This window comes from Microcebus murinus, chromosome 10, assembly GCF_040939455.1.
Source record: "Microcebus murinus isolate Inina chromosome 10, M.murinus_Inina_mat1.0, whole genome shotgun sequence".
In the NCBI taxonomy this organism is placed as follows: domain Eukaryota; kingdom Metazoa; phylum Chordata; class Mammalia; order Primates; family Cheirogaleidae; genus Microcebus; species Microcebus murinus.
The window spans coordinates 87,985,629-87,998,727 of NC_134113.1; the positions used below are offsets into that span (position 1 = coordinate 87,985,629).

At 32.1% G+C, this 13,099-nt stretch overlaps 1 protein-coding gene across 7 annotated transcripts in view; it reads right to left on the reverse strand.

Annotated features, from left to right (window-relative positions):
* ATF7IP (activating transcription factor 7 interacting protein) overlaps positions 1 to 13,099 on the reverse strand; it is a 121,076-nt gene that overhangs the window by 36,810 nt on the left and 71,167 nt on the right. For all 7 annotated transcript variants that reach the window (XM_020287619.2, XM_076007638.1, XM_020287618.2 and 4 more), the window contains 2 exons: positions 5,816 to 5,881; positions 508 to 581 (listed from right to left, as the gene is read on the reverse strand). In XM_020287619.2, coding sequence (XP_020143208.2) covers positions 508 to 581; positions 5,816 to 5,881 — 140 coding nt within the window. The remainder of the gene's footprint in view (positions 1 to 507; positions 582 to 5,815; positions 5,882 to 13,099) is intronic.

Sequence of the window (13,099 nt, forward strand, 5' to 3'; positions counted from 1 at the left end):
CCAATTAATGTATAGAAAAAGCAGTGGCACAAATGGAAAAGGGGTGGATAGACTTGGGTTTTGCAACCCTAAATTGCAAGCAAATGCACTGAGGCATAGCTGGCACACAGACTTCTAAATGCTGGGTTCTATAGCATTAGTGAAGAGCCTTCTTCTTTTATTCTAATAACAATACTTACCTTGAAGACCAAACTTAGGCCCTAATATATAGACATTAGTCTTTCTCACCCCTAACAGAAACATTTCTCCATTATTTGAGAGAACACTATTTATGACAAGTGGCTGAAACTTATGTAGTGACCAATGAAAGCCTTACAATAATGAAGTAAAAGTAACATCCATAGATGAACAATATAACAAAGTAGGAAATATACTTACGTATATCAAACACTTATCTCTACATAAATACATATGATTACATTCCAAGATTCTTCTATAAAATAAAGAAAATCAGAACTCTGTTCTGCTATGTAAAAACTAGACAAACAGACCACTTATAATTCTCACCTGTAAGGCATACTATTATTGCTGTTGACATCATTTATAGACTTTCCTGGTGATAGAGGTGGGTTTGGTGGATTCTAGGGGGAAAAACATCAAAGTAAAAATAAAACTGAACATATGAGGAATCTTAAAAATATATAAAAGACCTTTAAATGCTTTGTCAATATATGATCTGTTACTTTTATAATATAGTAGAAAACATCACCAACTGAGATAAGAATTTGAATCTTGGCTTTGCCACTGGTTAGTTGTATCTCAAGTAAATAATTTACTCTGCTGAAAGCAACTGCTTATGATTTGAAAGATAAATAAAATAATTCCTACATCTAAGTGTTCTTGTAAAGATTAAATAAGATAAAGAATGTGAAAATGGCTCACATGCTATACGGGCTCAATAAACATTAACAATATATTAATAAATCTAGAGAATAATTAGAGTCATTCATTCAACAAATAGCTAGTAAATGCCTACTATATATGTAGCAGGCATAACAAGCACGTTAGTACCAGAATCCAACAAACAAAGCTAAATGGTGTCCAAGGTCACAAATCAAAATTCTCAATCAAAATAATTTGTAAGATTTTATTTGAAAACATACTACCTGCCACTATGGGACTTAAATAATTTCATAAAAAGATGTCAAAATTCTAAGCTTCAGTAACAACTTATTTCACCTTTTTCCCCAAAACCAGGAAATATAGAAATGGAATTTAAGACGTATGTATTAATTGCCATTATTTAGGCCTCTATCATCAATAATACTAGAATCATTTCTTTCTTAAAATGATAGGAATAAATAACATAACTCCACTTAAAATTAAATCAAATGTAGGAATGACAGATATTAAACCAAAAGTGATTAGTGCTTAGAATTACATTGAGCAGATGCCCCTGATCACTTCGGTCACCTAGTGGGCCTCAGAGAACAAAGGCAAGCCCCCGAGCTTGCTATGGCACCAGAGAAATTGCAGAAATACAGGCAGATAGCATAGGGAGTGCCAAAACAAAACAAAACAAAAAAAAACCCTGTTTGCTTAAACATCGGAGGCTGCAATACCAAAGACAGACACTAGGGGGAGCTCCAGAGTAAAATCAGTCAAACCTCTTCAGATGGGAAATTGTAGCCCGAGCAAAAGTCCAAAGATGACACACCTCTAAAATAAGGTTTTAGAGGCCCACAGAATCTCTAGCCAGGATGATTAGTGAAGATCTTTCTGTGTAGAAAGACCGTATAAAGAGACTTGGAGAAAGGGTCTGTTTTTTTCAAATGGTCAAATTTCAACAAAAGATAAAAAGGCATACAAAGAAAAATGGAAATATTACCCAATCAGAGAAATAAATCTCTAGAAATAAATCATAAAGAAACAGAGATCTATAAATTATCCACCACAGAATTCAAAATAACTGTCATTAAAATACCCAATGAGGTTAAAAAAAAAAAAAAAAAGAAGAACACAGATAGAAAACTAAGTAAAGCTGAACATGGTGGCTCACGCCTGTAATCCTAGCACTTTGGGAGGCTGAGGCAGGAGTCTGAGGTTGCAGTGAGCTATGACACCACTGTACTCTAACCCAGGCAATATAGCAAGACCCTGTCTCAAAACAAGAGGAAAAAAGAAGGGAAAGGGAAAGAAAAAGGGGAAGGAGAAGGAAAGGAAAGGAAGGAAAGGAAGGAGGAGAAGAGAAGAGAAGAGAAGAGAAGAGAAGAGAAGAGAAGAGAAGAGAAGAGAAGAGAAGAGAAGAGAAGAGAAGAGAAGAGAGAAGTGAAATAAGAAATCAGGAAAATGGGACATGAATAAAATGAGAATATCAACAAAGATATGGAAACTATAAAAAAAGAATCAAATACAAATTCTGAAGCTAAAGAATACAATGGAAATAAAAATTCTCTGTAGGGGATCAAAAGCAGATTGGATCAAGTAGAAGAATAAGTCAGCAATTCTGAAGACAGGTCAGTTGAAATTACCAAGCCACCAGAGGAACAAAAAGAAAAAAGAATGAAGAAATGAAGAAAAGCAAAGAGAGCCTAAAGGACTTATGGGACACAATAGGCCAACCAATATATATGCATGAGGGAAGACAGACAGACAGAAAGGGGCAGGGAGCCCATTTATAGAAATAATTGCTGACTCCTCCCAAATTGGAAGGAGGAGATAAAAAATAAATTAAAGCAGCTCAAATAACTCTATCATTAACCCCAAAACACCTACACTAAGATACATTATAATCAAGCTGTCAGAGTTACAGTTAAATAATCTTAAAAGTAGCAAGAGAAAAGTGATTTATAATATACAAGGGAGTTCTCATAACATTATGAGCAGATTTTTCAGCAGAAACCCTGCAGGCCTAAAGGAGTGAAATGCTATATTCAAAGTGCTTAATGAAAGAACTGACAATCAAGAATACTATATCCAGCAATACTGTCCCTCAAAAATGGAGAAATTAAGACTTTACCAGAGAAAGAAAATATGAAGAAATTCATCACCACTAGACCAGTCCTATAAGAAGTTGCTAAATGAAGCCATTCAATTGTAAATGAAAGCATACTACACAATAACGTAACTATACAAAAATGTAAACCTCTCTAGTAAAAGTTAATACAGAGACAAATACAGAATCCTGAATTCTTGTTATATTAGTGCATAAATAACTTTTAATTCTGGTATAGAATTTAAAAGACAAAAGCATTAAAAATAACTATTAAAATATGTTAATGAATACACAATATAAAAATGTGGGATGTGGCATCAATAACATCAGGTTGTGGTAAGACAGATGTAAAGGAGTAGAGCTCTGGTATGTGATTAAAGTTATGTTATTAACAGATTAAAACAGATATAAATATATCTATATCTATATTTATATAGTTATAACTTCAAAATGTAAAGGGATCAAGAGAGGAACAAAATAATAAAAAAAGGCAAAATGAAAATAGTAAGTCCCGTCTAATTAGTAATTACTTTAAATGCAAATGGAAGAAACTACCCAATCAAAACATAGATTAGCTTAATGCACACACACACACACAAAAAAATCCAACCATATGCTGTCCATAATAGCCTCACTTTAGATTAAAGACACACAGAGAATGAAAGGGAAAGGATGGAAAAGATATTTCAGGCAACTAGTAATGAAGAGAGTAAGGGTGGCCATATTTATGTAAGACAAAACAGACTTTAAGTCAAAAACTACATTGTCTAAAGAGACAATGAAGGACAATAAAGAATTTAAATCATCATAAACAAACATGAGGCAGTGTGATAACTGACAATTAAAACGGTTATACGTAATCAAGTATACTTTAAAAAATCAGCAGGAGTACATTCCATGCATATAAGTCACCTTTGTAGGAATTAAGAAATGAAAGAAAAAAATTCTTGGACTTTCTAAAAATCTGACTGGAAAGGAGAAAAATATTAACAAGAATAGGCAGAAAGATAACATTAACCACAAGCTAATAAAAAAAGGCACAAAATTTCAAAGATTCAAGACCACTTTAACATTTTTCTTTAAGTACCACGCACCCTAACTCATCAAGTTAATCATTTCCAATCTTAAGGAATTATAATATATAGTATTTATTCCTTGTTTCAATACTACTTCTAGTTCTCCAAAATGGAAACTCTTCAGGGACCACAATACTTTCATCTTTCTTCCTTAGAGTGTTTGCCTAATAGACAAGAAGAACTGGAAAGTAGTTTTGAGAACAAATTTGACATGCACTAAAACTGAAAAGTACACAGTGGGCTGGACACTGCTTAGTTCTGACAGGAATGAAAGAAAAAAAAGTGGAAATTCATACTGTACAAAACAAATAGAAAAGTTTCAAAGACAAATGTTTGATTCAGACATAGCAAAATTAGATTTTTTTAAATAAAAGGTTTACACCCATATTCTAATATAAAAAATGAAATAGCTCAGCTTTTACATTATAACAAAGAAACAAAACTAAGAAATGGAGTTTAGAAATAGACAGTTAATTACATCATTTAAGAAGACTATAATGAAAAAAATCTTTGAGTCTGACCAAACAAAAATGTTTGATGAGATTAGTCTTTACAGAATAAAGACAAAAAACAACTATCAGTTGGCTTAAGTAGTAAAAAAGAGAGGGAGAGGGAGAACAGATTAGTGAGGGTAAAACCATAAAAGGATAACATGAGAAGGTCCCTTTATGGTGACAAAACAGTTCTATATCTTAACTGTGGTGCATGGGGGCTACATAAATCTATACACATGATCAAATTGCATAGAACTAGACACACAGACAAGCATGCACACACATATACAATGAATTCACATAAAAACTGGTGACCACTAATAAGAACTATAAACTACTTAACAAAGTTGTATCAAGTTTTTGGTTTTGATACTATCCTACACTGATATAAGACTTAACTACTAAGACAAACTAGGTAAAGAGTTTATAGGATTATGTCTATGTATAGTTGTTGCAACTTCTCATGAGTCTACAATTACTTTAAACTAAAATTTATTTTAAGAAGTAAAGAAGATATGAAAATGCATCAATATGGAAAAATCTCTAGGAATAATAACTATTGAAATTATTATTGTTATTGGCAATTACTATGTGCCAGACAATGGAGCTAAAAAGACAAAGAAATGTAACTTCCTCAAAAAAATTCAAGAGGAAAAGTAAAGAAATCCAACTTAAAACTACAATGCAACATACAAGTGCTATGTTAAAAAATGAATAAATAATAAAAAAAATAGAAGAATGACAAGATAATAAATAAGGCAAACAACAACAAAAAAAACAAAGCAAATTTGTTAAAAGAAGACAATTTATGCTGTGATATTTGAACTTAATGCTATATACTAAAAAACATTTGCAGTGTTTAAGGCAATAAAGTGACTTAATCTAATCCCTAAATATTACAATTAGAGCATAACAGAGGACTGACTACACAAGGAAGAAAAGAGGCTAAGAATAGGAATGCTACAAGCTGTGGAATACTGAAATACCTTGAGGAAAATCAGAGACTAGACTAGAAAACTGGCAAAAATATAAAAGAAACAAGGTAAAACAAATCCCAAAAACATAATTTTAAAGACGTATAAAAAATACAGATTTGAGAATACCATAACATAAAATAATATAAATGTTGCAATATGGGAATAGTGAGAATTAATTAGTTCTAGAGCTGTAGACCCAGAAATAACATATAGGAGTACATAGTATAAAAGCAAACTTAAGACTTGTAATAAAAGATTTTCCTTCTAATCCAGTATTTCCCAAGATTACCACATAGAGCTAAACATTAATTATGCAAGAATAAAAATTCTTACTTCTTGTCTTTTTTTAAGATCTTCTTTGGCTGCTCCAAACCGTTTGGTTAACCTGGCTATCTTGGCCTGAAAAAAACAAAAAAAGAAAGAAAATGAAATCAAGTGGCAATATAACGTTTAAAAATAACCCATGCACACATAACAAGAAACCCACAGATAACAGGATCCTCAGAAGATATGAGTAAAAAATTTAAGTTAAGCTGATTATAAAATATATACTTGGAAAATATAGAAAATCTTAATGAAAACTTAAGTGGCCCCTGAACTCAATATCCAGATGTAAATACTCTTAACTAGGTTAGCTGGTTTCCTCCTAGAACTGTGGGTGCTGCTGATATTATCAGTACATTCCTGAGCTTGTGTTTTGTGTTATTTTTTAAAATAGTTGTAACCACACTTCATTTTCTCACTGAAATTATAAAGTGGGCATATCTGTAAATCATAAAAGCTCCCTTGCCAATACTACTTATGAATGTAGGCACAACAGCAGTGCAGAGGCATGCTCATATATTACTTTTTGAAATACTTAATTCCATATTCTGTTAATCTCTAATAATCTGATAAAAATGTTAACCTGTTGGTATCAACATTTGTCACTGAAATTATTAATCATTTGTCTGCTTATATAAAGTGCTTGATTACATATTTTGCCCAAATATATATTTAAAGGAAAATTGAAAATAAAAAGTAGAATAAAAAGAAAAAGTAGAATAAAAAGAAAAAGAAAAATATTCATTATCACATGAATATTTGGTTGTATTTCCTTTCAGTCTTTTACTAAGGTATAGATGTGATATTCAATTGTTTCAGTTGCTATTGCTGCAGCTACCATTTTAAATTAAATATATTTTCAAGAATATTAAAGTAAACTTTTCAGTGTGTTCATAGGCCTGCCTAACAAAGAGCTCTGCCACAGAATTTCTTTTATTCAATATAAAGGCATTCATTTCACAAAAATGAGAAAAAGATATCCCTTACTTTTAAAGTTTCTTTCAGAAATCAGCCACTTCTAAAGGAGACCTCAGATCTTATAATGTATGTTAATTTAAGTCCAATAATATGGCCTAGGCAATCAGTCATATGACTCTCAAAGATGAAGGTTTTCCTCAGGACTTAATTATTTATGCATATCTTTTGTTTGTTTTTTCTTTTTTTGTTCTTTTCTTTGTCTTATATTTATACATATATTTAAGGGCCAAGAACATACAGCATAATTTCATATTCCTGAATATGGGTTTATCTTTGTGGTGACTAAATGTCTTTCTTATTTTCTTTAGTCAGATTATCTAGATATCTATAAATTGCATAGTATGTATAGTATCATCATTATTTTGTTATTAAACGTGAAAATAAAAAAAATCATTTTGTGTATGTTAAGTATATGGAAAAAGATACATTCCAAAGTTAAAAGCAATTACCTCTGGAGGCCAAGATTGAAAGGAAGTGAAGGAGAAGGTAAACAGAAGGACTTTACTTTCACGTCATATACATATGTAGTATTCAAATATTTTTTAAAAGAATTATCACTTAGAAAAAAACTAAACCAGTAGCAAAAAATGAAACTCAAAATGTGGACATTAACTTACTGTCTTCTGACATTTAACATTATTAAAAAATCAAAAAGCAGCCTTTTTTTAGTTTTACATAGGAAACTGTACAATTTTTATTCTGATGAAAAATATCTACCATAACGTGTCTAAGAGTGGGTCTCTACTTTGGCAAGTATTCTGTGAGACTTTTTAAAAACGTATAAACAGGTCTTTTTTTAAGTTCAGAAAAGTAATATTCTATTTTGCCTTTGGTTACTACTTCTATTTCCTTTATTCTTGGTTTCTTCCTTATAATTTCTTATGTAATGGAACAATGGTAGCTGTTTAAATATAAGTCACATAAATTGTTTGGAATCTGACACATTGGGCCTTGTTTAGCTAAAATGGATAAACCAACAATTTCTTTGCATATGTACTGCAAAATCTCCTAGGAAACAACTGCTTAAAACAAGTTAATCTTGAATCAAGTTTGGCCTAATAACAAAATATTAGTAGCCAAAAAAGTAAGTGAATAAACCAACACACATTATCTGTTATTCAAAACTATCTTCTGTAGTAGGCTGCTATAGATTTACTTCATTGGTGGGGAGGATAGAGAGAGACTGAAAGAAAAAGTAAAATAGCTATTGTCTATTAAAACTACTTAAAATTGCATTTTCTAAGTCATAAACAATGGAATACTGTACTCTAAGGTGTGTTCGCAGCTTTTCTATTTCCTTAAAAAATCCAGTTGAAATTTTAAGTATTCTGAATTTGTACTGTATAGTGATTTGAAAAGAACCAAGTTCTCCTGTCTAGGAACATGGTATATCATTGGTGACTCATGTTTTCTTTTTCTGTCCTTTTCTTCATAAGCATCTTAAAAATTTCTTTTTAGGCTTATTCTTAAGTACTGACTTACTTTTAAATAACTACCATATGTGAAGAAACCTTTTTCTCATTATATTTTCTAATTGGTTATTGATGTATAAGAAAGCTACTAGAGTATGTTATACTTATATGAGGCAGTTGGTAAATTTCCTTCTTCATTCAGCAGTTTGGCAAGTTAATTCTATTAGGTTCTCATTTACCAATCATTACATTTTTTTTGTCTCACTATATTACCCAAGACTGTCATCAATGCTCTAAACAGCAGCATTTATTAATAGCACTAATTCTCAACTTTAATGGAAATATTTGCAATTAAATATAATATTTTTAACTGGTTTCCATAGCTACCCTTTATAAGGTTCAAGGCATTTCCCTCCTATTATTTTTTCCATGAATGGCTGGTTAATTTTAACAAATCTTTACTTGGCATCTACTAAGGCAATCATACTATTTTTCACCTTTTTGCTGTTAGCACAGTCAAATATAATTGTTAATACTGAACCAGCCTTACATTCATGAAAGGAATCCATGTTCAGGAGTAAAACTGGACTATGTTTTCTTCTTGTGCTATAGAACTTCATAGTAAAGTTTGCGTCATAAAATGAAGCCTCATCTTTCTGAATACTCTGGACCAGTAGATATGAGATGTGAATTGTCTGTTCCTCACAGATTTGTCAAAATTTTCTGCCAAAGCTTTCTGGGCCCAATGACTTCTTCAGAAATAATCTCTGACCACAATTTTAATAGAGGCACTCAAAATTTTAAGTTTTCTACTTCCTTTTTAGATAAAATATATTTCATTGGTATAAGATTATAACATAAAAATGTTCTTATAGAATCTCCCCTGGATCTTTACTTGTCTCCTTTTCCAATCCTTGTGTAGTTTATTTGTACTCGTTTCTAGGTGAAAGATTTATTGAACCAACTGAACAATTTGTCTTAGATGTATTCAATTGAAGAATTTGTCCCTGTTACAAACAGTACTAAAACATGAAACTCAAAATATCACATTAGTTAACAGAAAATTGTTCTGATATGTACAATAAAAGAGAAATGAAAGCATTATGTTCAAATTGAAAATGCCACATAAATTCAGTCAAATATGAGTCTAACATATCTCAATGGTCTCATGGTCTCACACTTTGCTTTACATTTGTTCCCATAGGACTGGATGTACTCAAAATTATTATACACAGTCCATCAAAGTGAATGGTAGAATTAGGCTGAATTACATGTTGCAAAATAGGAAGCAATGTTTGGGCAGAATGGTCACCAACAATTTCTAAATAACCAATAACTGTATAATGGTTAGTACCTACAATACTAAAAGCCCAGATTTCCTTATCCAGAACATGACCATAATGATACTTGATTTTGTGGCTAAAACAGGACTCATCAATTTGCAAGTAATGACCTGGACCACCAAGCTATAACAGATTCAGTTCAAAGAAATGCTTGCATGCTTCACAACAGAAATTATAGATATCGACTACAGGATGGGCTGAAATTACAGTAACAGCCAGAGTCGCTTTCTCTGTGACTTCCATAGACCATAAGAATAGAAGATGAAGCCACATGTTAAGGGAAATTTGAAATTTTGGAAAAAAATTCCCTTTCAGAAGGAGACCCATGATGACTAGGAACCTATTTCTACAAATAGCTGTCGTTGCATTGGCATTGTACCATCCACTAAAAGAGTTGGTGACATAAGGAACATTTAGGAGCCACCAATAGCAAAAGCTTCCTAGAAGGAAGCTAGGAAACCTTGGTAAATGCCAGACCTACACCTCTCCTCATCCCATTCCTCCAAATTATTGGGGCTGTATCTTTAAGGTGGAAGCTTGGGTACCTGGAAGAGAATCATAAGTTCCTGGTCAATGGAAAGTGGTATGACATTCAAATTCTGGAGTTTCACACACTGAGGTTCAAATTCTGATTTCCTCACTTATTAATGGAAATCAATGGCTTTTTGAATGGATTTTTGAAGTGTTGACAATAACAGGCTGCAGTACATCTTGAAATAAACTATCCATTGGGAGAGATGAAATGGAAATTTTCTCAAAAATAAAACCACTAAAAAAAAAATAAGTAAAATTTAAATTAGACCCACAAGGGTTGATCACAATTGAGGAAATGATCTGTAGGACTATCAGGACACATATGGACAAACAGTTTAACTGAAGACTTTCACCTGTAGGGAAGAACTGTTCAATTGATCTATCTACCTTTAATCTCACAAAATAATAAGCTCTTGCTTTATTCTTCAAAAAGGGCTTCGTTTTTGTTATTTTCACTAATTCTTTCCATAAGCTTGAGGTTCCATTTGTTATTACTGTTTTACCCTAGAACAGGAGATGAACACACAATGTTTCTCTACCTTTTCTGTTTGTGAATAATGAATTTAAGGTTATAAATATCCCTTTTAATATTGCTTTAGCTTTAACCTATAGGTTTTGCAATTCTATATGCCATTCTTTAATTATAGTTCTATTCTAAAGAGTTGAGAATTTCCATTTTGTTTCTTCTTTGGAATTATCTGGAAGTATGTTTTAGAGGGAGGCAAGGCCTGGAAGGGATAGAAAAGCTAACTATTTCTTGGTAATTGCACTACATAGTTGCTACTGAATGAACAAAAAATGACAATTGTTAGCACTTTAGGACTTTCATAGAAGTTACTACAGTTCTAATCTGACAATGCAACAAAGACATATAAACCTAAAAATTATACATCCTTCTGCTTAAATAATAAAAATCATGGAAATAACTGTTGGGACTTACCTTACAATTTAATATCTCTGAAAAAGTTAAAATACATAAAATTTTCACTATTTAGGAAACAACCAATTCCTAAAGTATAGAAAAAATTATTATCTATAACTAATTCTCTATGTTTAGCACTTTTCATTTGTCATAAAATCTACTGGCTTTAGCCATATATTCCAATGTTGAAAATGGTTCCTGCTTTTAAAAACTTTTTTGCTATAGAGAAAAAGAGCTAATTATTAAAACCAGGGTTTAATAAGTCAGGTAAACAAAAGTCATATCAAGCCAATCATGATTCAAAACATTTAAATGACTTTAAATAGTCCCAAACTAGTCCCTTTAAAAAATACATAAAAACAAATAGTTTAAAAATCCATAAAAATCTAATTTATCTACAGAGAATTCTGCACATTAAACATCACAGCAGAATAAAGAACTTTATGATCTTTGCTCTAAAGTCTATTACTCAATTCTATTTCTCATCAAATTTTTAAACATATAGTAAATTTTTACACAACAGCAAAATGATCATAAGTCCTTTAAAAGTCTTTTATTGTAACTAGTGTTAAAAAAGAGGTCACTAATACTAAAATTGATGATTATGTATGTTAAATTATTTATTCATTAAAGCAAAACATCTAAGCCATACTTGATTATTTATTTTCAAATGTGTTTTAACTTTGAATTTTACAAAATTCTTTCTGTCTTTTGCCAAAGTCAGTCAGATGTAATACACAAATGAATATACATGCCAAACAGGAACATGTGCTCAACTACTAAAGTGAGATATAGAGTAGTATACATACATGGTAATATTTTTAAGAAGTTTATTGTTAGTTGAACCTAAAAATAGTAAATAATTAACACAGTATATAATTATTTGCTGAAGTATGTGATATAGACTTTAAATGGTGGAGAACCTAAAAGTAATAATTATCAAAAAATATTGGAACAGAATGAGTGATGTCACCAAAAGATGGCTGAGTAGGGAACCCTAGGAGTCAGGCCCTTCCCAAAGCAACTAACGAGCATGCCAACATTGTCAGAATCAAGTTTTACACAACTCTGGAATCCAGTCAAAACTTACAACCACCAGAGGAAGACTTGGGGAGGATGAAACTGCTGTTTTGTGATAAGAGAGCACTGTGGCCTTTTAAATTGCCTATTTATCATTCCCCACACCCAGCTCAGCAACGACTGTGTGCATGGCAACTGGGACACCTAGTGCAGGTTGCTAGTGCCAAAGGAAGCAATATAGACCTTAATTTCCAAAGAATTGTGGTTGTGAGTATTGGCTGACCTAACCAGTAACTCCTTCAAGGACCAACACAAAAGCTGGCCTTTGCTTCATCCAAACTCTGAGCAACTCCCAAGGCCAATGCAGCTCTCCCTAACAGCTTTTCCCCAAAATATTTAAAGGCACAGATGTTGTCTACAGCAGTCTGGAACAAAGGACAAAGATGGAGAAAAGCAATAAACAAAAAGGCCTGGGAAGGAAAAGGATGAGAAAAGAGATATATGGGCGAAGAGAGGTTTGTAAAACTCTTTCACATACCAAGAAATGGAGAAGACTATAGCGAGACCAGAGTAGGATGCAGAGCTCAGAAAAGGCCTTTAAATACCCTAAGTTTTCAAGCTCTGCCTGGCCTTCAGATTAAAGACAAACAAGTAATAAAAGATAAGGCAGGTTGGATAAGGCAACTTGTAAATGGCTTGGCTAAGCCTTGAAGGAGTACCCCAACACAGAGCCAATCTACAAAGAATGAAAGAACATATTTTTTCTTTTGGATTCAGGCATTTAAGGTAACACCTCCTGCCTGCTGGGATAATGAAACACAGACTTTTCAGTGGACACACATGACAAAGAATATACATACTTTCCAAAACATTAGAAAAGCTAGTTTAGAAAAAAAAAAAAAGTTAAAAAATTAGTCTAGAAAAGTCATTAAACAACAACCCTCAATGAGCAGCAAAGCCAAACCCTGGGAAGGGGGAAAAAATCTGATTTCCAGAGTTGCCACATTATAATACAAGTTGAGTATCCCTTAACCTAAATGCTTGGGACCAGAAGTGGATCCAGGATTTGGGATTTTTTCTGGTT